The 27,367-nt window shown below is 39.3% G+C and overlaps 2 protein-coding genes across 5 annotated transcripts in view; one reads left to right on the top strand and one right to left on the bottom strand.

Moving 5' to 3' along the window:
* Nucleotides 1-19,911, top strand: part of gas7b (growth arrest-specific 7b) — a 73,806-nt gene extending 53,895 nt beyond the window's left edge. For both annotated transcript variants that reach the window (XM_049013743.1, XM_049013744.1), the window contains exons 6-14: nucleotides 1,057-1,146; nucleotides 2,233-2,348; nucleotides 4,757-4,831; nucleotides 7,624-7,702; nucleotides 11,268-11,396; nucleotides 12,450-12,573; nucleotides 15,457-15,536; nucleotides 16,004-16,102; nucleotides 16,383-19,911. In XM_049013743.1, the coding sequence (XP_048869700.1) occupies nucleotides 1,057-1,146; nucleotides 2,233-2,348; nucleotides 4,757-4,831; nucleotides 7,624-7,702; nucleotides 11,268-11,396; nucleotides 12,450-12,573; nucleotides 15,457-15,536; nucleotides 16,004-16,102; nucleotides 16,383-16,496 (906 nt within the window). In that variant the 3' untranslated portion in view covers nucleotides 16,497-19,911. The remainder of the gene's footprint in view (nucleotides 1-1,056; nucleotides 1,147-2,232; nucleotides 2,349-4,756; nucleotides 4,832-7,623; nucleotides 7,703-11,267; nucleotides 11,397-12,449; nucleotides 12,574-15,456; nucleotides 15,537-16,003; nucleotides 16,103-16,382) is intronic.
* Nucleotides 19,912-22,887: 2,976 nt separating this feature from the next.
* The window catches only part of LOC125742085 (putative uncharacterized protein MYH16), a 51,984-nt gene continuing 47,504 nt past the window's right edge, over nucleotides 22,888-27,367 (bottom strand). For all 3 annotated transcript variants that reach the window (XM_049013740.1, XM_049013742.1, XM_049013741.1), the window contains 5 exons: nucleotides 27,002-27,127; nucleotides 26,480-26,650; nucleotides 25,555-25,755; nucleotides 24,948-25,094; nucleotides 22,888-24,030 (listed from right to left, as the gene is read on the bottom strand). In XM_049013740.1, the coding sequence (XP_048869697.1) occupies nucleotides 23,878-24,030; nucleotides 24,948-25,094; nucleotides 25,555-25,755; nucleotides 26,480-26,650; nucleotides 27,002-27,127 (798 nt within the window). In that variant the 3' untranslated portion in view covers nucleotides 22,888-23,877. The remainder of the gene's footprint in view (nucleotides 24,031-24,947; nucleotides 25,095-25,554; nucleotides 25,756-26,479; nucleotides 26,651-27,001; nucleotides 27,128-27,367) is intronic.

Here is a 27,367-nt window from a genome sequence, read left to right as displayed (position 1 = left end):
AATCAGTATAAATGAATCTGGTCACCTGACTTTCAGTCTCCAGGCAGCTGGAGGTCATGACCTTCTGAACGCAGAAAAAAAATGTAATAAATATTAAATTTAAAAATTAAGAGTAATTGAATAATTTTTAATATGTATATAGTACGATATAGTCTACAGTTTCATTGCTTATGCCTTTTCATCGTACCTACCCTTGTGTTATTTTAGAATAAGTCCTCGCCTACAAACAGACATTATTTTTGTGGCCTCCTTGTTGAGTCTGACTTGTTCTTTCTCCCAATTCAAAATAAAGATTGAGGGACACATTATCCTGCATGAAAGGTTCATTTCCAGCTTCTCTTTACGTTTTGCTTTTAGCTCGTCTGTCCGAAAAACATATCCAGGCCCTGCCAGCGTTGTTGGACTTTTTCTGCACTGCGGTTAAATACCTTTTCTTTTCAGTGATTCCGCAGTGCAGCCATCAGTTTGTTCACCTTGTTTTTGTGAGTCTTGTCTAAGCTGAAGATGCACGAGTGAGCTGGCCGGCTTTGGGCATTGCTCTGGGGCCACGTTGATGCACTGAGCAGGAATGTGTTTTGTCAAATTCCAGCAAATGTTGAATTTAGTTCAATATCATAGGATGTTTTTCGGCAATATATTAGTTAGCGGTGCAGTGAAGGAGAAAGGAGTATCATCAAATGAGATGAGTTTTATCCCCAGCGGTGACACTGAAAATAAGGACAAATGGCCCATGCATGTAAGGACTGATTAGGGCTGAATTCTGTGGGACATGTCTGTAGGCTGGGTGCTTCCAGGCCATTGGGGCTGCTCTGTGCCACGGCTTTCAGCAGCGAAGGAGGGACAGTGTAGATTGCCATGCATTTTTTTTTAACGACTTGGAAAAAGAGGTCAGCTAAAGAGAGCAATAAAAACAAGCACCCACACATGCAGATGTGGTTCTTATAAATCTCTGAAAAGACCCACGTGTGTTTTCCTTTGCACTTATTTTCAGCCTGAATTTATTTTTATTGTTATACCCATTAACAAGTACTTCATTCTTCTTCTTCTTTCCTGCAGATCAACTGTGTTACCTTTCCCATGCCGATGAATATGCCAGAGCAACAGCTGCTGAAACCCAATGAGTGGAGCTACTGTGATTATTTCTGGGTAAGAGAGGACCTACCTCAGCCTGACCATCCTACAGCCCAAAATACCACTGATTCGTAACCATTTAAATACGAGTGCAGTATATATTATGTGTAATGCCTCATGGGCGGCACTGGGGTCTACAGCACCAGGAATACTACCAGTGCCTTTATGCTGTAATAAGTCATAGTTTCTCTGTGAGCAGTTTGCATGTCCTCCAGATGTTCTGCTTTCCTCTCCCTCCCTGTTTTTCTCCCTCTCCCGTGAAATATCATGTGATATAACACATCTGGCCTACAATATGTTTCTGTATAGACACTCAGAACTGTAGATCTGTAGAGTTTAAAGTATAATGTCCACTGTACAGCCCGCATTGTTTCCTTTTCTGTTTTCAATTCCTGGACTTAACCATCCAGATTTTTGTACAGGCATGAATCCGATCCATGCTTTCTAACAGTTTTGATACTTTGCCCTTGCTTGGTCATTGCCATATAAACACTGTAAATATAATTCATGAAAATAATAAAAAAGGGGCATGTTAGTGGTACTTCTGCAGTTTTATTATTAAAAACATGGCAAATCAGCATTCCGCTTGATCCCAATTTAAATTATTTCCATAATATGGATGCTGTTTATTCAATTTCACCTTTTTCCTCAGTGTGAAACTTGGTCCGGTTCCTGGTGCCAAAATTTAAGTGTATTATTGTATTAGTAATGTCCTTTGACCCTGACCAGGATAAGCATGTCGAAGATTAAGACGTTTAACCAACGGGAGACAGCTCTGTGTCAGAAGCCTTGCGCAATGCACAGATGTACACCAGTTTAACTTAATGTCATCTTCTTAATCAAGAGCAAATAAAAAAATATATATTTTCAGATTAATGTCATTTGTTTACTTTTAAAGTTTTATCGGTACTCTGTGGGATTTGCAGTGTTTAGACTGACATTGGGCCACATTTTGTCTCTTACATTCCATCACTGTGTTAAGAAGAAAAGATCTGTGTTTTTATTGAGATAGTGCTCATCTAGAGATTTCCCACAGAAAGCCTCCAGGGGGATGTGTTATTTATTTTTAGCATGTGTTCCCGATTTCCTTTTCCTTCCCAGACTGACAAGAAGGACCCCCAGGGAACAGCCTCTGTCTCGGGGTTTGAGGTTCTACTGCAGAAACAGCTTAAGGGAAAACAAATGCAGAAAGAGATGGCAGAGTTTTGCCGCGAAAGGTAAAATGGCTTTATTGATACAAATTGCTGCAAACTCATTTTCTCTAGGCTCTATTTACTAAAAGTGATATATTTTTCTGGTAAACCATTTTTCAAGACCTGAATCCCTCTGCACAATTATTTATGGAATTTTTTTAAAGTTTTTTATTTTAATCACTGACAAAAACGGGCAACAAAGTGGCTAAGTGTGAAAACCTTTGGCTCACACTCCCTAAGGCCGGGGGTTTGAATCCCATCTCCAGCTGTGTGTAGAGTTTTAATATTCTCCCAGTGCTGTGTGAGCTTTCTCCCACTTGCGCTGAAATCCCATCCAGGGTGCCCATGCCTTGTGCCCTCCGCTTCCTGGAATAGGCTCCAGGAACAGCATGACACTGTACTGCATAAGCAGTTGAAGGATGGATAGACGATAACCCAATTAACATTATATATTGTTAAGACAAAGAAGAATTTTGCGTTTGACCCTGCTTTGCCAAAGTATAAATTCATTTTATTGTACCTAAACATACATGTGAAAGTAAACACAAGTCATTGTGATACCTTGCAAAAGTTTAAATGCTCTTTCTTAGCCACAAAAAGGTCTTAGAAGCCTTTGCTTCCAAGATATTCGGAGGCTTTATTTTTAACTGTTGGTTTGCGTTCATTTTGGCATGTCTGCAGCTCACACTGCAGGGAACATCCTGTGTGGTTGGCATTTCCCAAAATGCATGTTTTTGGGAGTCCCGTTCCTCTGTGTCTTGTGTTCCAGTGATACCTAACCTGTCTAAACCAAACTGCAGCAGAATCCATGATTTCTTCAAATGCACTTCCTGCAGTCACATATTCTGAGGGACATTGTGCTGGGAATTTCTGCCATAGAGAATTATTAAGTCATCCAATAGTATTGTGTCCTTGCCAGGTATATGATGAACTAATGTCAAGGGTGTTCTGTCTCCTGGAAAAGATCATGGGCTTGCATTGTACATTCTTTAAAGTAGAGAGTAGCATTAAGGCTCTTCACTGAGTAAATCAAAGTAACAGTCAAGGCAATGGAAGCAAATTATTTTGGAGAAATCAGAAAGATTCAATATTTGCATCTGCTTGAAAAATGAATAGGAAACCTATTGTATGGATGTTAAACCTCATACTGTTATGAAAGTCTGTATAAGCTGTTTTCATGCTGAGGCAGCACATTTGCCAACCAGTGGGTGTGCAAAGCAAAGAACTGATCTTCGTGCTTCAATTAGAAAACATTTTTGTCCTAGCAAGCATATGCACTTGCTAATCTGCATTCCGCTTCATGCTTTATGGTTCATCTGCTTGGTGACCAGATCTGCTGCCACTCTGCATTTCCAGTTATTTGTGCATGCTGCACCTCCATTATTGAGTGTGTAAAGAAACTACATTCTTCATTAATAATTAAAAAAAAAAACAAACAAACTGCATTTGTCAAGGCAGCATAACTCCGTCATTCTAATATTGTCTACCTCTGCAAACATGTTGCAGCATCTCTTGCAGCAGTGGATGTTAATGAGATCTCACACGCACACACACTGAAGTTCTGCTAGTTCATCAGAGTGTGAATGCCTTTTTCTAGTAAACATCCGTTTTGGCTGTATAGCTGTAAGTGGACCCCCACCAGCTAAAAGTGAACGTTTTGAGGCAAAGGAAGAATAAGCTGTAATCAGACCTAATGGTGGGTGATTGTCTTTACTGGTCATCACTGGTCCTGTACTGGCCTCCTATCAATATCAGTGGACAGTCTCATGGCATGACTCACAATGTGACAAATGGCATTTGACTCAAAAAAATGTAGCAGTGTGTGGTTCTGCGGGTCTGGCCTTTTATTCCATGATCGAAAGGTCACCAGTTAAAATCCTGGCGCAGTAATTTCGCTGTTGGGCCCCTGAGCAAGGCCCCTAACTGTTCTTTATCAGCTGTATGTTGCTTTGGATGAAAGTCTCTGTCAAATAAATAAATATAAATGTTTCCAGGTGTGTACAGGAAAAAAATAAAGTTGTACTCTCCCCTCAGTAACCACTATGGAAAGAGTACTGCATAAGAGTATTGTTTCATCCAGTGTTTTCCACTCAGAGTGTTTTGGAGTTTTGAATTTATGTTGCAATTTCTGGTTTCACTCAGGTATTACATCACTGTACACGTCCTCTTTTTGAGCGTGACACTAATTGTTTCCCCTTTATTGAATGTCTGCTGAATGATTAAATATTTTTCTTGCAATTCAGTGAACACGCTCACATATTTGTTGCGTCTGCGATTAAAAATATAATCTGAAAATAATAGAAAAAGAATCAAGATTAAATTTAGGTAGCATTTATGCTGATACCTGCTTTTGGTTTTATCTGTTTCTGTATTATAAACCATCCAGACTACAGTATACACACGAGTCTGACTTGTGTTTTCTACCATTTCAGAATAAAGATTGAGGAAGAATATGCGAAGAACCTTTCCAAACTTTCACAGATTCCATTAGCTGCACAAGAAGAAGGGTTAGTATTGTGTTTTTCCTTTTTTTTTTTAGGGGGGGGGGTTGTATTTTAATACTGTCTCGTTTTCACCTTGCATTGTGGGATGATTTAGTGTTTTACAGTTTCAATACTTTTAGATGTTGACTGCAGGAAATAAAATTACAATCTCTGCATATTTTTTGAAAGGTACGCACCTTGGGGTTACTGGGAAGAGGGTCTGTGTTCATTTTGTACTGTTCCTTTATCTGAAGCCACATGAATGGGAACTGCACATTTGTCTTTAGCGGTAAAACAGTGGACTAAAAAGAGCAACTGAACAAACTAAAGAAAATATCCCTCAGTGTAGAGACACACACACTCCTTTAACTTGCTATATAGCTTCCCACCCTCCTCATCTTTCTCATCCAAATCCTACTGGAAGCCAGGAGGGAGCAAAAACGAAGACTGTCTGCGGGCCCTCAAGGACTGGGTTGGGAAGCACTGATATAGAGAATATTACCTTCAGGAAATGCAGATAACGCATTTGCCATGACTGCATGGTTTGCTTACTGCTACCTTATTTAAACCTCTGCCGCCACCCTCCCCCCCATCCTGCAGCGATGGCCTCAGCTTCACTTTGTGAGCACATGTGTTTAACAGTAACTCTGACAAAGTTCAGGGCTGCCTTTCAGTGTTTCCGTGATGGAAGCAGGCATCTGAAAGTCTGAGCTGGATGTCGTGGAAGAAGGAGGAGCCGCGGTTCCCCTGTAAATCACAGCTAGGCCCGCAAGGTCTTGCAGAAAGGTTGAGATGATAAGTCAGCACACACTGAGGCATATTTTACATGACTTCAAAGCACATGAGATTCACTGTTCATGTGCTTTGAAGTGATGAATAAATCACTGGCAGACAGAGCACCCATTCTTGCCGGTTTTTAACCCTATGACGTCTGTGATAGGTGGTTTATTTTTATGAGGATTTTGCTATGCATGTGTTCTGCTATTGTTTGTGTCATTAGAGTATATGTCATCACTATATTTTTATATATAAAAATACGGTTCAAAATGTTTTCATAGATCTAGAAACGTTGAAACGTTGCATTGGCATAAGCACTGTTTATATCGTCCTGTGCCAACATACCAATCCATAGTCGAAGAACTACAGCAACATTATCATGGCATTATAACAAGGAGCTATTGTTTCAATAGCATCCACATTGTGCACAGTGGTCAGGCCACTCGTTTGCAAAAAGACACGTTTTAATCTGGGACAAAACTTTTGTTATTCCATCCATTTCCATCCTTTGTCGTGAAGCATGAATCATCGTTCCTCTGGCCGGCTTCTGTATCCACCATCAGATACGCTTGTTTTTTTCATCGAATTTTTTTTTGTTGTGTGGCTATAACGTAAATATAATTGTTCCCAAAGTACTTGTGACACCATTACTCTGCAGTATTCTTTTGGTTTTATTTTTTTCTTTTCTTTTATTGCTCTTGGATTTGTAAGTCAGGTCAGCAGTACTGGAACAAATGAGCTGAATTAGCTGGAGACATGGGCTTAGCGATAAAACATCAAGTAAACGTTAAGTACAGAAAACACAGTAGTGCTTGAATAAATAAATGAAAAAATATTTTATAAATAGATTTACTAACGGTTTGCACCACTGCAGACCCTCTTTTGCCATTAAAATAGTACTACCAGTATCGACTAAAGACACAAAGTCAAAAATTAGCAGTGGAAAGGCATTGACAGTTAATTTTTGCGACTGGCCATATTGCATATGCTCTTGTAGGAGTTCCCTTTTAAAGTGCTACATTTGGGGGAGGGGAGTATTTAAATGAATCACGCGGTGTGATTTACTAAGGTTTGTGGTAGGCGATTGATTGCAAATTGCACCATTTTAACGCTGAAAATTAAGCATGTCTTATTTTGCGCTGCCCTTGGTAGATTGAGTTAGTTATTATTTAAATGAATTCACCGTGTCTGTGTTCATAAATTTGTGCATTTTTTGTAGATCACCCGCAGAACTGCCCATTCCCATTGGTGCTATTTTTTGATTGGGCCCCACACCAATTTGCCCTATTTAATCCGGCCCATTTAATCTTAAATTAGGTAAAATGTTATTGTAACTCTTCAAGCTGACCCTCTAAGGAGTATTCATTGTTAACAGCATAATCACCTCAGGCATCAGAATGGTGGCTATTCAATTATTCATTACCCAAGAACCAAAAAAACTTTTAAATCAGATATTAGAGGTTCTGGAGAGGACTGCAATAGGAGGTACTGATATTGCTACAGTAAATAACATCTCATGAACATCTCTGGAGTCGTGCATTTCAAGATTGAGGCATACTTAATATGTACAGTAATATATGTTTTATACATCTGTTTGTTAAAGAAATTTTATGGCAAAAGCCCTTTTAGAGATGACTGTCACATGTCAAAGAAATATCTTGTGTGTCAAACTCACCCCAATTCAGCGAGAACTCTTGTCTTAACCTACTGGGTTAAAAATACTTTATCTTTATAATAGATGTTTCTGTTTTATTAGATGCCATCAGTTTTCTCTAAAATGTACAAGTGCTGAAAATAAGGAGACATGCTATTTAGAGCAATAAAAATCAAAGTTAAACTCATTAGCGATTAGATGACTATTAGATTATTAGATCAATCATTAGATAATTAGAGCTCTTGGCCATAACAATTAAATGTCTTCAGGGAAGAATTTTGTTGAAGCAAATCGGTTGATGCCGTGATCTTTTGAACTGTAGCTTCAGTAGAATATTTAGATAGTAACTTGCTCCCTTAAACACCATGGACATTATTTTGAACAGAACACTTGGAGAAGCTTGGGCACAGCTGAAGAAAAGCCTGTCGGATGAAGCAGAAGTTCACTTGAAGTTCTCATCTAAGGTAATAGAACATTCCACGAAAAGCACTTCATTCTTTTTACTAGTTGCATACCTACAGTACCAGGCTTCATGTCATTTGTAAGCATGGTTGCCTATGTATCACCACAGGCTGATGTCTGATCATAATAGTAAAAAGTGCACCAGAAAGGCCAACATTCATATTGTGTGATTAGTATAGTTATTGTACTTATTAAGCCTTTTACTTAAGTAATTTCTTCATGACAGTATTTTTTTGAGATTTTTTTTAGCAGCCTAGTTAAAATTGGCAAAAATTAAAAAAATAAGTTTAGTGTATAGTGAATCTATGTAGGGTGGGAAGCTAAACTTGAAAACTGAAATGTATTTTAAAGCAAAGCAAACATCATTTGTTACCAGGGGTAGACAAAGATAGACATAAAGCTCTACAGTGGCACAGCCCCCCCCCCCCCCCCCAACCCGCATTATGCATATGATTTAAATGTGATTTTACTGGGGCACAGCACATAAATATTGGGGCGCGTACCCAAGTAAAAGGAGTCTGTTGACACCCATTATTGTTACTAGAGAGCGTAAAAGAAATAATGTATCATTCAGCAATCTTATGATATTCATCCATCCATCCATTATCTTCCGCTGAATCCGAGGTCGGGTCACGGGGGCAGCAGTCTTAGCAGGGAAACCCAGACTTCCCTCTCCCCGGCCACTTCATCTAGCTCCTCCGGGGGAATTCCGAGGCGTTCCCAGGCTAGCCGAGAGACATAGTCCCTCTAGCATGTCCTGGGTCTTCCCCGGGGCCTTCTCCCAGTGGGACATTGCCCGGAACACCTCACCAGGGAGGCGTCCAGGAGGCATCCTAATCAGATGCCCGAGCCACCTCATCTGGCTCCTCTCAATGCGGATGAGCAGTGGTTCTACTCTGAGTCCCTCCCGAATGACTGAGCTCCTCACCCTACCTCTAAGGGAGAGCCCAGACACCCTGCGAAGAAAACTCATTTCGGCCGCTTGTACCCGCGATCTCGTTCTTTCGGTCACTACCCATAGCTCATGACCATAAGTGAGGGTAGGAACGTAGATCAACTGGTAAATCTAGAGCTTTGCCTTTTGGCTCAGCTCCTTCTTCACCATGACAGACCGATGTAGCGCCCGTATCACTGCTGATGCCGCACCGATCCGCCTGTCGATCTCCCGTTCCGTCCTTCCCTCACTCGTGAACAAGACCCCGAGATACTTAAACTCCTCCACCTGGGGAAGGACCCCCTCCCCATCCCGGAGAGAGCACTCCACCCTTTTCCGTCTGAGGACCATAGTCTCGGATTTGGAGGTGCTGATTTTCATCCCAGCCACTTCACACTCGGCTGCAAACTGCTCCAGAGAGAGCCGAAGGTCACGGTCCAATGTGGCCAACAGAACCATATCGTCTGCAAAAAGTAGAGACCTACTTCTGAGGTTACCAAAACAGACACCCTCAACGTCCTGGCTGCGCTTAGAAATTCTGTCCATAAAAGTTATGAACAGAATCGGTGACAAAGAGCAGCCCTGACGGAGTCCAACTTACTGCCGACAATACGGACCAAGCTCTGGCACCGGTCGTACAGGGACCGAACACCCCTTATAAGGCAGCCCGGCACCCCATACTCCCGGAGCACTCCCCACAGGACTCCTCAAGGGATGCAGTCGAATGCCTTCTCCAAGTCCACAAAACACATGTAGACTGGTCGGGCAAACTTCCATGAGCCCTCCAGGACCCTGCCGAGATTATAGAGCTGGTCCACTGTACCACGGCCAGGGCGAAAACCATACTGCTCCTCCTGAATCCGAGGTTTGACTATCCGACGAACCCTCCTCTCCAGCACCCCCGAATAGACCTTACCAGGGAGGCTGAGTAGTGTGATCCCTCTATAGTTGGAACACTTCTTAAAGAGGGGGACCACCATCCCGGCTTGCCAATCCAGAGGCACCGCCCCCGATGTCCACGCAATGCCGCAGATGCGTGTCAACCAGGACAGCCACACAGCATCCAGAGCCTTGAGGAACTCCGGGCGGATCTTATCCACCCCTGGGGGCCGACCACCAAGGAGCTTTTTTTTTTTTTACCCTGTTAGATGAGTTTAATACTCCAGACGGTTCCCTCATCTATTTTCCTGGCCAAAAAGTTGATTTTTCTTTGTGCACGAGGTGTGGTTTTTCCCTTTCAGATCAAAATCATAAAAGTGGAACGTATTAATTTAGGCAGATTTATGTCAAAAAGAATTATACAACACAAACCAATTTTATAAATATACATTTCTTAATTAAATTTCGATACATTTCAAAGTTTGACTCGACTGCTCTGAGCTAGAGGCGCCAGGCCTGAGATTCAGCAGGCTCCAGCACAAATTAAGCACTGGTTTCAGCTATAAACAATTAATTACGACATTATTACGACAATTAACTGCATTATTAAAAAAAACAATTGTTTGAACATAAATTTGGTGAAACTATGAAACATCACATAAAATGTTACTAGTTGAACCTAAATTATTTCTAGAGCAAGCTAGACTATCACCATCTGACTATTGCACACAACATAAAATGATATTTTATTTGACCTTAGTACAAGTACATAGGAATTCTTTAGTTTTCACATGTCCTGTCTTCCTTCTACATTGAGACTTTTATACAAGTGTGAACAAAGCTTGGAGTGACAGCATAAGGTATTCCATTTAGCCAGCATACCTGGAGTATTTTGTGGTGTTAAAGGCTTTACTCAAGCACCTAATGGAGATGCAACTAATCTGCCAAGTACAGGATTCAAACCGGCGTTCTGCCAGTCACCAGCAGAGAGGCCTAACCCACAGAGCCTGTATAGCCTATAGGAATGATCGATTCTGCATCATTGAATTAAAAATGGTGAGGCTTAGCTAATGAGAAAGTTCTTCTGCACAGCTGGAATGGAAAACCCTACTATTTATTGTTTTTTTTTGTAATGGAATGAATTGATAAACAGCAACCAGATGAGTTCCAGTAGGCAGTGGGCATGTAGAAATGTTGCTGAATCGATATGTTTTTTTTTAATACTTTCTGTTTCTATTTGTTTATTTTGACTGTATCCTCCTTACAGGACGACAATGACAATTACTTAATTTTCTTGGATTTCCTTCAGAGGTTAACAGTAAAGGTTAAGTTAATAAATGGAAAAGAACATGCTTATTTTAAAATTTCCTGAATGTCGACATGCCACAAAGTCTCAAACTCCAAGATGATGTGAAGTATAAGGGAGGAAACTGATTTGCTTTAGCTTGTCAAAGCAAGAGGAAACCAACACAATTGTCTGTCACATGACCCAGAACCAATGACATATCTCATATTTTTGAAATATGCAGCAAACTCATTTCTGAGTCAGAATTCCTCTTTAAGGGTTGTGCAACGATGTTACGACACATCCCCCCCGATTTTAGTGCAATTTGCTACTTTTTCCTAGTTTAGCTATGGTGAAAACAAACATGGCGTTACTGGATTCTGGTTCAGACTTGTAAGATACATCAGATGTAACACATGTTTGTTTTCTTTCCCGTATACTCATGTTGCTTTTCCACATTGTTGCACAGCTCCATAGTGAGGTGGAGAAACCCCTCCTCACGTTCCGGGATAACTTCAAGAAGGACATGAAGAAGTACGACCACCACATTGCTGACCTGCGAAAGCAGCTGGCCAGCCGATGTGCTTCGGTGGAGAAGGTACAATAGAAGAATACTGATAACTCTTACTGTACCTGTCACTGGGCCCATGTCGCTAGCTGTGGTTATAATATATTTACTCCGTCTCATGAAGGAAAAAGAGAATTTCACAATGATTTATACCCATCTTTACACACAATTATATAAAGGGACAGTGTGCTATTCCAGTTATAGTCTTATGCTGTAACTTCACAATGACACTGTAATGAATTAGCAGCTATGGAAGATGGACAGGCTGATAGATTGAGACTGATGGAGGTTTTCACTGATTTTGTTATGATGAATCATATGAAGCTCCCTGTAATTACGATTCAAAGCTAAATCTATATTTAGAAAATATGACTGTTGCGTGATTAAGGTCTGTTCACAAGTGACATTTTGATAGTATGAAATGCAAAATTCTTTTTAATTAAGTAATATGGAATTGGTGTTGCTGGTCTGTATTTTTCTGTATTCCATGCTTTAATTTAATTTTAATTTCTTTGTGCAACTTTCACCAGCAGAACCTCTTTTACACAATTTTAAACATACTTGTAATAAATCAAATATGACCAGTGTAGTGAGTTATATTTCAACACTAATTCCAAAGAATATTAATTAATAAGCTAATGTCACACAGCAGTGACCAGGATTTGGTTCTTGAAAGGTGGGTGAATAAGCTTATGAAACCATTAAACCTTTGAGGCCTTAAGATTAAGATTAACTTTACTGATCCCAGGGGTAAATTCTGGAATGCTTAATAACTCCTCAAAATATATTTCAACACACCAGGCATGTACGTCATGGCAGTTTTTGCATGTTACATTGTTATACAAGGCATATGTATTGCAATTAACAACATCCTGTTAAAAAATTTGATGTAACTAATCTTAATATTCTTTTGAGTAATAAGGTAAAATCCATCTTAGACAGGGCAAGCCAAGTTATGGATATGTTTGCATATTGTGTCAGTAATATCCGGAGAATACTGTTGAAAGTGTAGCAAATCATGGAGGATAGGACAAGACTGAGGTTGATGGACCATGACTCATCTCTTGTTCTATGCTGTCCAAGGCTCGCAAAGCACTAGCAGACAGACAAAAGGACCTGGAGATGAAAACCCAGCAGCTGGAGATCAAGCTCAGCAATAAGACAGAGGAGGACATCAAGAAGGCAAGACGGAAATCAACACAAGCAGGTGGGGAGCCATCAGTAGCCAGTCAGCGATTTCACTATCTTGCAAGAATGAAACTTAAATAGAGAGTTGTACTCAATATGTGGAGTTTCATTTAGAGTTTCTTGGCTATGTATTGTATGAGCTCAGTTTTGGCCCATTTTTAATGTAGTGTGTAAATACGGTATGATCACATTATTGTTAAAAATAGTGGCACATGATGTTTAACAACAATAGTCTCTGGGCTGAGGGCTGGTGTTATCATTCTGTTCAGGCAGTATTTAGAATCACAACAGAGCTTGGAAACATATGTTATGCTCTATTTTCATGGTGACCCAAAAGAGCAAGTGGGTGTGGGCAGTTGCTGCAGGTCTCTTGTGGCAAATCTTTTGGCAGAAACAGAGAGCAGTTTTAAATGGAGGGTTTCTCCTGTCATCGGCAATTCTATACTCGGGATGACTGGAAACACAAACAAATTCCCTGTAAAAAAACGGAAAAAGACTGATTATCCTGGGCAGCCTGATACATACAAGCAGACAAAGCCACTCAGGTTTCTGCTGTTGCGTGTATTAACAAAGGTCACTGGTTCACACACTTTGAAACATTCGCTGCACAGTGTTTGCCAAAATCCCTTAGTAATGGGGGGTTAAATACCAGTCCTCCAGATGAAGATTACAGGGAAGGATTGCCAGCTGTAATTCATTTAGGAAGTAAGAAACGGAGCCAGTGAGTGAGTCTGATGCCTGTATCGGGCCTGACAGAGCCCAGATCACCGTTAAGCTGTGGCAGGGCAGTGGAAATCCATTTAATCTAAAAAAGTTCCCTAACATTAGGAATCATTGTAGTCAGTATTATTTTAAAATAAACCTTTGACTTTTAATTGTATGTTGCAAGGAAATAAAACTAATGCAGAACCTAAATATGAATGTATGGTGTCGTTGCCAATGTACTGTATACTTTACAGTACAGGCATTTTTGAAAAGCTTATGAGAAAACAGATTTTATCCATATTTTATTTAGTTATTTTGCAACAACCTTAGGAATCCTTTACAAAAAAAGGTATTATCGTCCTGATGAATATATAGATTTTTTTAGAAAAAAAATACAACTTCAAAAATATTTCTGCAAGGTGCTCCAGTATCAGTGGAATGTAGTAAACACATTCCTTTAGAAACCCTTCACTGGACAGAGCTCAAAAATGAGCTGTTGGAGTAAGTTATCAAATTGTTTAAAATGCATCATACAACCTGAAGCCACCACAAATTTGAGAGTTATCTAATATAATACATTTTATAATAACGTTCATAAATTAACTAATTAAATAACACTTGACAGATTATTAGTTTGTGTACATTCAAATAATTAGAAATGTTACCAAATGATAATTCATGTACTAGCTCTTGTGTTTTTCAACATTTATAAATGATATTAATAAATAATAATTAATAAATAAATACTAGCTAAAGCATTTTGTCACTCTTCAGTAACACATTATTCATGTTGACTATTCGGTTCAATCAATGACTAAACAGACTTCCCCACGCATTAATTATACCTGTTTCATTTACTACACAGTACTTGTTCATGGGTTGTACAGATTCAAAACCACCAATTTCATATTTCCCTCTACTTCGTAAGAGTAAGAAATTAGGCTTTCGGATATTTTCAAATCACGTGTTCGTTAGTTGCAGATAATTTTGCAGTACCTAATCTGAAGTTGGAACTGCTCATGCACTCTATCAGTTTACTATCTATTAGTAAACTGGCGAGCATTGAGTTTTGAGCTGACAAGGTTTGTGCTCAATTAAGGGAGAAATGCACCCTAAGCAGTGATTGACTAAACAGTTTAGCTTCATGCTTATAACTCAGAATAATGACAACAAGGATACCCTCCACGCCAAAACTCCATGTTTGTCAGTAACATTCGCAGACCTCTACTTCCTCAAACAAAAATATCTTTCTCCCCCAAGTCCAATTTTATGCAGAAAAGGCTTCAGATGATATACTCACAGTAATACCAAATTAGAACTTGAACCAGAGTTGTCTGAAAAATCAAATAATTAAAAGAAAAATATAGTTGTAATAATTTGACAGTAAATGAATATGATTCCAGGGGCGGCATGGTGGTGTGATGGTTAGCACTGTTGCCTCACACCTCTGCCCGGGTTACATGTGTGTGGAGTTTGCATGTTCTCCCCATGTCGTCTTGGGGTTTCCTCCGGGTCCAAAGTCATGCTGAGGCTAATCAGCGTTACAGTACTGAAGTTGCCCGTAGGAGTGCATGTGTGAGTGACTGGTGTGTGAGTGTGCCCTGCGATGGGCTGGCTCCCCATCTTGGGTTGTTCTCTGCCTCGTGCCCATAGCTTCCGGGATAGACTCCGGATTCCCCACAACCCATAAGGATAAGCGGTTTGGAAAATGGTTGGATGGATGGATGGATGGATGGATGGATAAGATTCCCAAGTGTTGAAGGTTGATGGTAGGTTGCCTCTGTAGACACCAGTAATACATGAATCATCAATTAGTAACAAATGCAAGTATTTTTATGTACATGAACTAGTAATCTGTTAAGTGTTATGTAACATTTGTTAATAACTTATTCGTGAAAGTTACCATGCCTTAGTATTAATTTGTGGTTGTTGCTGCCACCTGTTGGAAACCCTACATACTGTCCTTACAACGTATAAAGTAATTTAGTTTTGCTCTATTATGCTTTTCTAATTCATCATATTTCTCCTACAACTTCAGTGACACAAAGTACTTTTCGTATTTCAATGCTTCCCCAATTAGTTCTTTGTATATTGTTTTATAATACAGTAGTGACTTATCCCTCAGGGATTACGTACATTGTGATAATACAATGGTCTGGCATAGTATGCATTTTTATTTGTGTATTTCCTTCTGTAGGCGATGACCTTATGCGCTGTGTTGATCTTTACAATCAGTCCCAGTCCAAATGGTTTGAGGAGATGGTGACCAGCAGCCTGGTAATTACTTATAGTAACTAAACACATCATTTGCCTACCAATTTCTGTGGACTTATACATAACTGCAATACTATACAAAATTACTTTTAAGGTTTAAAGCTGTTTATCTGGGCAGCCATATTTGTTAGTACAAAAATATTACTTAGCATTGTATACCAATAAGCAGTAATACAATAAAAACAGTATTTCTTAATTCTGCTAAAAAACATTATTGATATTTTATTGGATGGTTATAAGAAGATGTTGGTCCCCATAACCAAACACGTTGAGGGCACCCCAGCCATTCCATATATTTGTTCAATTTCACTTTGAGACGGTGTGGTCAAGTTCAACAAGCACGTGGTTATATTGGATAATAACTTTTGACAGCACTGTACATGATGGATATGAGCCTGTACTTTGAATGATACATGAAGCAGGTTGCACGGAGGTACGCTTTCATCTGAATTCTCTCTTATTTCTCTTAGGAACTGGAAAGACTGGAGGTTGAACGTGTGGAGATGATACGGCAGCTTCTTTGCCAGTACACAACTCTGCGGCATGAGACAGACATGTTTAACCAAAGTGTAAGTGACGGTGCATTAACAGGGACATTTCTTTGATTAATGACAAGTGTAGTCCAATATATGTCAATATAAAATACAATTTGTGTTCATCCGCCCTTGAATCGGCACCATTGCTGGAAACACTCTTTGCGGTTTTCCTAACATTTTTGCATATTCAGTTATCCACGCACACTTTTTCTTTCTGTGGTATTCAGTCTTATTTAATTTCCATTAAAATGGAATATCGGCAGAAAGATTCAGGATGCTTAGCATTCTTACTCTTCCTTCATGTGTCTAACAGACCGTGGAGCCTGTGGATCAGCTGCTTCAGAAGGTGGACCCAGCCAAAGACAGGGAGCTGTGGGTGAAGGACAACAAAACTGGAGAAGTGCGACCTGTGGACATGGAGCTATAGAAGTGGGGGCTGCAGCTCAGCTCGAAATCCTCCGACCCTCCTGTCATATAAGAACATTCCAAACTCAGAGCATGAGACTGTTATGGCCAACACTGCTAAATATTTGGTTAGCGTACCATCCTCTGTACACCTCAGTGCGTAATGTAACAGTCATTTCACATGAGGTTTCACCATATCTCTTAAAAGCATCAGGAAAATAAAAATCCATCATCAAAGAAGAATAACATGCATAAGCTTTAAGGTATAAGTTAAAATACATTTTCATTAGTAACACTTTATTTTATGCTTAACATTCATGATCTTATTTATTAGTGATTAATTAGCAAGGTAATTACACCATAATCCAAAGGTATTTTGTAGTTTTAACACTGACAACTTCATTGTGAATAGTTGTGTCTGCTGATATGTTTTTAGGAGCTTTTAATACCCAAGACTAGTGAAAACTTAGTTCTCGTAAAGAGTTCAGCTAATAATGTCCAGTCAGTATTTTTGCAGTGACTCAATTAGCAGTCTTTACATTACTGGACTGCATACATAGAAAGGGCTTAATTAAAGACAAGCAGAGGAATCTCATGTCAGTCCCTCTAATATATAATCTCTCAATGATTATTCTGAATGGTTGAAGAGAAGATGATAATTCTCATGAAAGCCATGGCTGACAACATAGTGATGCACGTTTGGTAGCCGCCTATGGGCTATGCAGCCCCAAGTGCCTTGTCTCCGAAAGTCCTGAAGGTAACATAAGTGTACCCTTTTATGACTCTTGTCATGGTTTTTTCATCTGAAGGCAAGGTAGGTGCTGCCCCTAGTGGTGCAGATTTCACCAGAACTTCATACAAGGGGCTTGATTCCCATCCTCTTTGCCCTCCCAAAAGTCAAATGTAGGTCCCATAATATTTTAGCACTGTCTGATCATTTACAAACAGCAGCACATTTGTTCTTGTTCGACTAGTATAAATTGAATGACTTCCTTATAGCAGAGCGATGCAGCATCTTTGTAGACTATTAATAGACTGTCACTCCCTCCATGTTATGTATTCAGCCATCTGAATTCAATTTATATATAGACATAAATTTAATTTATCTCACATTTGTATCATCTGTTAACCTATCTATCCATTTCCCTTGAAATAGGTATACTTGCTAATTATTCACAAATGATAATTATATTTTTATGATTATGTGTTATATCTAAAATAAAGTGTTAGCTATCTATAGTATTTTTATTTATATTTTTTTCTGATGTTAGAAATTGAAGTAGAAAAGTTATATTATGTTAAATATAATTATCATCCAGTGCCTTGGAAATGGAAGAGATGAGAACAGATTTCATACACACTCAGTTCATCACGTAACATATAATATCCTTATTCATGTGATTGGAACATAGTGTGCATAGACATAGAGGCATACCTGTTGATTCTATGTTGGACAAACACACACACACACACACACACACACACAAAAGACAGATATGTAATGGTATATTAAATATTTTTCATGTAGACTTTGTAGATTTTGAGAAATAATATATATGGGAAAGTGCATTTTATTGAAGAAATGTAAAAATAAAAATCTAATTAAATTGCAGATCCTGAACATTAGAATTATATTTAAATTTTATCCTAAATGTCTGTGCCCACTAAATCTGAAGCTGATGTTATGATATAAATGTACTTGTAAGAGAGGTAAATGTGATAGTTTTTTTACATGGGTACAAATAGCTTGTGCTATTTGTACAAAAAAGATAAAACCTCTATTTTAGGAAGCCTCATTATACAAACACAATTGCATTAATTACTCAGATTCAGGGAAATATCTGTCAGAACACGTGTTAATTCCACATCACAGTTACACCATTAATATAGATAAAACAGTAACATTATGATGATAATAATAATAATAATATATGTTTGGTGCAGATAGCATATATACATCAGAATGGGAAGTCCTTATTGTCTTTGGAAAACTTCATTCTCATTTATCATATTATTTTCAAGGGATTTCACCATTAGACACTGTACATGGAAAAATGGTTGCAATTCATTTATCCCATTAGACATCTTATGATTTTTAGTTTCGGAGTCCGCTATAGTCCGAATGCCAGGGTCAGATTTACGCAATCTAACTATGGTTTTAGTGCAGGACGTTTATATTGCTATAAATCATGAAGATGGCATGTAACCTGTTGTTCACAGAAGAGTTCCATATGCTGCCTGTAGGATCAGCTCAGTCAGATGATGACCTTTTCACTATGTACACCTCATAGTGCCTATATAGGTGAAAACATGAGAAATAATCCTTGTACTGCTGCCCTTATTCCATTTATGATTTGTGTGTGCGTGTGTGTGCGTGCGTGTGTGTGTGTGTTTGCGTGTGTTGTTTTTTGTAAACACACATTTTTCAGAAGCATAATCTTGAAAACCTTGTGCACTCAAACAGCAACACATTCCTGCCATAATATTGAAACCGTTTAATGGGTCCTTAAAGATAAATAAATTATATGCAAGCATTTGGTAAAAGACCTGCTTGATTTGGTATGTTTCACATAAGATTTTCAGTAACTGAACTTTCTTATATATTAACTTTGACATCTGAGAAAAGTACATAACCAAGTGTTTTTTCGTGTCCAAGTGTAGAACAATATGGCCTGTTTCTCTAAAGTACCTAGAGGCTATCAGTTATAGGCTAGAGGTGTCTCGTGAAGTTGCATACGTCATCATGCATGTCAGGGATCTTTGCATGGCATGTTAAGAATACAATTAAAAATATACTATATTTGTGTTTTTATTTCTTCTTATAACTGGATAGAGTGATTTTTATGGTTACAGTAGGTCATGGGGAATTTGAGTGAAAGTGTGATTTATTAAAATGTGTTAATTGTCAATTTGTATGTTTTTATAATGAAAAGGGGTTTTATTTTCTTGCCGGAAAGCAAAATTTCACCTGCCATAGTGTGGAAATCCAGAATGGCATCTGGCATTTTTATGAGCTGTATGTACATTTATAAAACATATTTAGAAGTTTCCTGCAAATTGACAGCCAAACTTTACCCAAAATAACAGAGGTACAGATAATATATTAAACTTTTTTTTAATGCAATGCATATTTTTATACAAATATAATTACATGTAACACTGTTTTTCATTATTCTGAATTAACTGGATAACAATTTCAACAGAAGTGTATGTTTCACAGCTTGATTTTTTTTTTCATTGAATTACTTATTTACTGATGTACATGGTGTTACTGTTTCATATTGATACCTATATGTTGTGCGAAGTGTAATATGGCAAAATCGTTCAGTTATATAACTAGAACATTTTTGCTTTTTTATTGTAAATGGAAGTATACCTGCTCGTCAGTGACAGTTTTGCGTTAATATAAAAACCGATTAAACTGGATGTAAATTTTTTGTGTTATATCTTGTAAAATAATGTACAGTGTACATTTTCTCATGTGCTTTTAAACACTATATAGAAGAAAGTTTATACTTTTTTGTTGTTGTTGTTAAGTGAGGTAATAATTCCATATAACTCAAACATCAGCTATCTGTAGTGGTATTCTGTTCAACTTTTGAAGAATACAAATCCCAACCTTGTATAAAGTTTGCTTGAATTAACTTATTTAGTCAAAAAGAAACACAAATGTTATGTCTTAGTTAAAGCAATTGTAGCAGCTATAGACAATCAATGGCCAGTGACTGTAGGTAGATACAACCCCCTTTATCTCCAGAAGCACCACGACTGTAGGTGAGCTGTGTGTTCAGATAGGCCTATCTGCACACCACTTAAACTCAGTTTCTCCTCATAGCAGTAACAAATCCGGCTATTCACCTCCAAGCACCTTCATTCACTAGGTGTTTTCAGACATACAAATGCTGTTGATTAGTATGTTTTGTTCATCACACTATTTTACTTACACTCTAGACAAAGATGGGTGGCTGTTTCTGTTTCTGGAACCCTAGCAAGCAAATTTCCTTTCCGGCAAATCCGGTCACTGCAGGTAGTTAAACTCACAGAAAAAAAAAAAAAACAAATCCTTTAACAGTCACTACAGCAGCCATAGCTACCAGTTCCTACTGTATAGAATAACTTTACAAAAGGGACATACTGTACTGGGAGGCAAGTCTGTGCCCAAGCCAGCTCAAGGAGGGTCCACTGGAAATTAGTCCTGAAAAGGTGGTGGAGAGGGACCAGAGTTCTTTCCATGTCACCTAGATGATGCAGTTTAGCAAAAAAGAAGTGGAAGGTAGTCAAAGACGAAGTCCCTGCATCTACGACTGACACTGGAGTAATGCTCACAGATTAGCAGGTTCCATTTGGAAAGACCAGCTATCAGGAAATATTGGCTATTTTGACCCAAAATAGAGGGCCATCGAAGACCGCTGTATTATCGGCGTGGAGAGCAGTGCTAAAATTCCTGCTTTACATTATGTTTTATTATTCAAGTCCGAATTCCACATTTTTTGGCATAAAGTGCGAAAAAATGTTCAGCCGAACACGCAAACCAGTGATTTCAACGGGAAGTGCTCCTCAGCAGCTGCAGGATCCACACCATGGATCATCTGGACATTGTAGATCCCTCTCAACCTCATGCAAGAAGTATATACTGATAACTGAAATAAATTCACATTAAAATAGTACCACAACAACACATTCCTATTTCAAACATGCGATTAATCTTTCTTTTTTAAATGTTTGTATTTAACATTTGACACACACCAGTGCCATGTACGGACTTTTTTAAAGGGCAGATGCTGGAACAGGAGGATGTGGGTAATGAAAGTTTTGCCGGCCGGGGGGGGGTGGTAAATTTAGCGTGAACGACAATTATCAACAAAGGGTCACTTTCAATGATTTGGGCAAAAGGGGCAGGTGTTCAGCCCCCCCCCATATGCCCACTTTATGACTTAGTTTCAGTTCCTCTGCAAGTTCTGCATTTCCACAAGAAAAACACGTAAAAAAAAAAAACTAAGTTGAAATTTTGGATTTTTTTGGATTTTCGTTCTCCCTGATGTGTGCATACATGCAAAACCACGGGATTGATCAGAGAAATACAGCCGAACACACAGGCGTGGACAAAATGACAGAAAAGCCATTTATAAAAGGACTAATTATGGAGAAATTAAAATGCCGTTAGAGCTGCAAAGTAGAGTCATATTGTGTTGAACGCTCATTATCAGTATGTGTCAGCTGGTAAAAGGAATCTGACAACCAGCAGTTTGTTATGTGTTTTCAAAGCAAACTGTTGCAACTAATTTCTGATGTGTTCGTAAAGGGTTTGCCTGAATGGAGCCACTTCCAAATGGCAAAGCAAGGAGCAGGTGAGGATTAAATTTCATGGCAAAATATGCCAAACATAGACATTAGAGAAGTGGGATAGTGGGATAGAAGGAGACTTAATAGGACGGTGGCCAAACCCCACAAAACTGCAGTTTCAAAAGTGACTACAGCTCAGCCTCAACATAATCTGTAGGTTTTTATGGCCGTGCTGCACAAAGACATAATAGCCTGGAGCCCCAAGCAATGGAAATAGTAATAGGATCTAATGAGTCCTTTGTCACCCTCTTTCCTTCATCAGGAGAAGATGGAGGGGAGCCTTTAACGTACGATTTCAGTTGCCGTTCAGCTAGCAGTTAAACATGGGAGATCTCTGATGGTACGGGCAGCCATTAAGGAAATCTTTTGGTCTGGTTATTGCTCTGCTGGATCATATAATGGCAAAGCAATATGAGGCCATTTTGCAGGTGCAAACATTGTTCCCTCATGAAGTTCACTAATTCTAAGACCCAATTGCCAGATATAATATCCACATGAAAGATCTGTCCAGGAGCACAGAGTGCAGAAGTAGATTTTCACCTCCTTCATCCACAGAACTGGAGGTTTTTTCGGAGCTCAGCTCGTTTGAAAGTTTTCGTTTCTGTTTTATTTTGATTTGTTTTGCTTTTAGTTGCTTTTTTTTGCAAACTTGCTACCGGGATAAAAGGCAAAGTAAAAAAGATAAATAAACTGAAACCTTGATGGACACTGAGGTTTGATTAGTCTGAATACTGAGAGAAAGGAAACCAGCTGGATTTAAAAATTCAGTCTTTGTACAGATGACATGGAAGTCAGTATTTAGCAGCTGTTCCAGTAAGACCAGGAAAAAGGACCCAGTTCAACGGTGACTTCGCTATGATATGGCAACTGCTGAAGGATTTTTATATAGTAAGTTTCGGAAATAAAAAATGTATATAAAAAAAAACATTTAAAATGAATCATTTACCTTTTGATTTTGTTCCCAGAAACTTGCAGAACACTGCATGACATGGAGCTTTTTACTGTCATCAGCTGTAGTTGATTCCTTCTGCCTTTGAAAATCCAAAACTTCATTTACGATTCAACGATGGTAAGATAAAGAAAAAGACTTTTATTATTAAAAACAAAGGTTCACAGTCCAGAGTAAATGTATTTATCAATTGACATTGAGTGACAGGTGACAGTTTTACTGTATTAGCCAAGTACAGTTTTTACCTACTTGCCGCCCTTGATTATAAATTTACGTATGAGTCTACGAGGGGCGGCAAGGCAGCGCAGTGGTCAGCGCTGCAGCCACGCGCCTCTAGGAGCAGAGCTCAAGGCTCCCCCACGCCTACGTGTGTTTGGAGTTTGCATGATCTCCCCGTGTCATCATGGGGTTTCATCCAGGTACAAAAACATGTTGAGGTTTATTTTAATCAAATTGTTCTTAGGTGTGCATGCGTGAGTGTGCTTTGCGATGGGTCGGCACCCCATCCTAGTTTATTCTCTGCCTTGTGCCAATAGGTTTGGGCCCCCATCATCCCTGAATAGGACAAGTAGTTACAGGAGATGGGTGAACGGAAGGATGGATGGGAGCCTATGACAATGGGGGAGGGTAGGGATGTTCCGAGGGATGGAACACTTGTAATCAGTCAATGACTGATAAGATATAAAGTAGCACTTTTTCAGGAATGTTCCCGTTTTCCTGTCAATTCATCCTTGACAGCAGTATTGGAGGTTTCATCCAACTGCCCAGCCTACTGTATCCGAAGAGAGCTAATAGACTGTCCATTCCATCTCCATTTGCTGTCTCAGGAGACAAAACGCTTAGTGAGCCACTCAGATTAAGCACCTTTCTTAGGGGAATTACAGAAAGGCTTCCAGCCATGAGAGCCTATTTTGATTTGGATTGCTAATTATTTACTGTATAACACTTAATAAGCATAACTGTACTGTCCAGCCATGTACTAATTCATAATACACCATATATTTTCTTACACAAAAAAACCCACCTGAAACACTGAAATCATTTTGAATTATAAAAAGAAGCAACAAAATGTGTTCGCCAGTTATTTTCCTATAACATTCATAACTGATACTCAATCATCAATCATCAGCTTCTTCAGGGAGTTCAGATAAGCTGGGATGAGGGAGCTGACAGACTCGTCATCATGGATGATCTTCTCTCCTCTGCCCTCTGATCCAGCAGAGCTGGGTGACCTGACCATCCCAGGGAAGGGGGTGCTGTAGCCCTGGGGGCACAACAAAAAGTAACATTTCATACGAACTCAATAAGGAAGTAGTCTTTTGGAACAGGGACTTACACAAACAGTTGTTGCACAATGAACAATTGCTGCACAATGAATGCATGGTCTTAAGTCTAATATTCATTTCCAAAGAAACAAATAAAAGTAAACAGCAAATGACAGACAAGAATAGATACTAATAACTGCACAGGATGAAAAATGAAGGCGATAAACCATTTCCATCCCCTACCCCTCCCCCAGGCACCAGTGAGGTTATGTTTTTCTGGATAAAAATCCATTATGGAGAATCATTAGTGAGGACGTGACTCTGAAGTACAGACACAAAGGACCAAACGGCATTCAGGAAATGACACAATTGCACCGAGAGAACAGAAAATGGATTAGCGGCATAAAAGAACATCATATTGCTTAGATATGCCCCAGAACACTGCTGGCTCAGTCATCAAAAGTATAAAGGTGCAAGACTCCACCTGCTGGCAGCCTAGCATAGACCACCCCTCCTAGCAGGGTTGTAAATAAATACATACAACTGTATGTATGTATGGAGCCTATCCCGGAAGCAATGGGCACGAGGCAGGGAACAACCCAGGATGGGGGGCCAGCCCATCGCAGGTCACACTCACACACCATACATACCGACGGGCAATTTAGCAACTCCAATTAGCCTCAGCATGTTATTGGACTGTGGGGTAACCCCACGACGACATGGGGAGAACATGCAAACTCCACACACATGTGATCCAGGCGGAGATTCGAACCCGGGTCCCAGAGGTGTGAGGCAACAGTGCTAACCACTGCACCACCATGCTGCCCCCACTTTGTTAAACCCCTAATTCATTTTCCTTTAAGTGCAAGACAAACATAATAACTATACATACACACCACAGGGGCTTCACACTTACAGAGGAGTAGCCCTTGCTGAAGCTTCCTCTGCTTTTTGTCCTGATCTTCGTTAGTGCTGACTCGGCAATGTCTGCTCGCTCCTCTGCGTCATCCAGCTCGTGAACCGTCTTCCGGTACTTCGCCAGATTCATGTTGGCTTGCTCTTCCTGATTGCATTTTGGGATGATAACACAATAAAGCACGACATCAAATTGCAAGTTTTTTGCACCAGAATTCATATATTTAAATGAAGCCTGTAACAACGAATTATAAAATAACATCACGTTATGTAATAATTCGATAAAATGTAACAAATTTATAGCCTACATTATCATTTTATATTGTAACATTAACCTATTATTAGTATTATTATCATTATCATTTTTATTATAACATTGCCAAAAAAAGAGCATCAGTGTGTTTTTGTGATGCATTTCGTATGATTTCTTATGTAATTACATAGCATTATGTGATGAAAATCTGTTAAAATTTTACATAATGTTGCATTATTATATAATGCATTGTTGCAAAACCTTTCAGAAAATCTCAAATAGGTTTGAAAAGCAGGAGGGAAGACTTCAATAAAAGCATAAAATCAATGCATGTTAGTCTTGCAAAAGTCCATACCGCTTCTTCCACTTGTCTCTTATAGGCCTTCATCTTGTTCTGCAGCCTCTCCACCAGCTCCTGCATCCTCTGCTGGTTTTTCTGGTCCTCCTCGGACTGGAAGAGCAGCTCCTTCAGGCGCCGCTCGTTCTTGCGTAACGTTTTCACTGTCTCAGCATGCCTCTTCTGCTCCGTGTCCAGTTCCAACTCCAGCTCTTTTGCCTAGACGATCCATTCATGGCATAAGACAGAGATTGCAGAAAAACAAATGAGAAAAGGCTGCCAACACAGAGAGCAGACATAAGTGTGTCTTGCAAGACCAAAAGTTTCACTTACACTGTAGGATTTAAAAAACTATATATTCTGGTAACACATTACTTGATGGGACACAAATACTTAGTAATAACTCAGTTACTACTGAAGTATAAATCATGAACAAATCATGAACAAATACAGTACTTAAAAGATGAGTCACGATTCATTAATGATGAACGAACATGAGCAGTATTTCACGTATTATTCATTACTTGTTTCTTCAGTAGTTCCTTCAGTAGATCACAAAGGTTTGCAGAATGAGATTTAATAACAAATACACTAACTGGAAAGATGCATTATGATTCATTAATGATGAATTAACATGAGATCAGTATGCAACTAAGATTTAGTTTGTCGTTAACTAATGCATAAGTAATAGTATAATACTATATTATTTGTGCCATATCACGCATTACCAATATTCCTTAAACGTCTTCAATGTCAGTCATACATACAGTGAATAATTTCTTGATGAAATTATTATGATACAATGTTCCGTTAATATAAAATGCTTAAAACACTGTGACATATTGCTAGTTTTAAAAGTCATTTAAAGAGCATGGTGATTTTAATTCTGTAAATGGCTGAAATACTGAAAGCTGGCCTGACCCAGAGCCTACTTGCAGCTTACCTTCCCTTCTAGCTTCTGGATGATCTTCTTCCCCCCCTTGAGTGCCAGCTGCTCGGCCTCATCCAGCCGAGCCGTCATGTCCTTGACCTGGGCTTCCAGGCCCTTCTTCACCCTCTCCAAATGCAACGTGTGCTCCTGCTCGTGCCGCAACTCCTCTGCCAGTCGGCTGGCCTGTAGCGCGGCACAGCAACAACATTAGATACGGTACGGATTGTCACAGTGAGAAAATACGCCTCTTTTACTTTCAGCTGCAGTAATTAAGGTCAAGCAGATATATCAAGCATGCAGTTATGCATCCCAAGGGTCACTAACTGGAACCTTTTTAGTCATAATTCCAAACAGATAAATATCAAGCTACCAACTGCCTGTGAAAATATTGCCTTCATCAAAAGCCTCTTCACTATCAAGAAACTCTAGTTTAACTTTGCTTGCATATTCCCCGGATTCCAGTTATCCTTTATATCTGAAAGGAATCATGGTTGAACAGCCAAACAACACTATGCCCAATAAGTAAAGCCATACCTCACACATGGCCTTCTTGGCCTTGTCATTTGAAGCCCGCACGCTGCCCAATAGCTCTTCGTGGTCTTGAGTCATCTGTTGAAGGTCTGCCTCTAGCTTTCTTTTGCCATTGTTAGCGGACTGGAACTGCAGAGCAGGTGGACATGCCATTAGCTATAAGCTGTAAGTCTATAAGTGTATAAGTAACTAACTTCAGTTCAGTTTTATTTGCACAGCACATTGTCCCAGCATTCCATTGTCTCAAAGTGCTTTACATTACCCCAACCCCAAAGCCCCCAGTGAGCAAGCAAAAGGCAACAGTGGAAAAGAAAAAGCTCCCTAGGAGGAATAAAACCTTTGGAGGAACCAGACTCAAAGAGGGAGCCC

This window comes from Brienomyrus brachyistius, chromosome 5 (genome assembly GCF_023856365.1).
Source record: "Brienomyrus brachyistius isolate T26 chromosome 5, BBRACH_0.4, whole genome shotgun sequence".
Classification (NCBI taxonomy): domain Eukaryota; kingdom Metazoa; phylum Chordata; class Actinopteri; order Osteoglossiformes; family Mormyridae; genus Brienomyrus; species Brienomyrus brachyistius.
The sequence above is the reverse complement of the archived record's forward strand: the minus strand, read 5'-3'. Positions and strand labels throughout refer to the sequence as shown.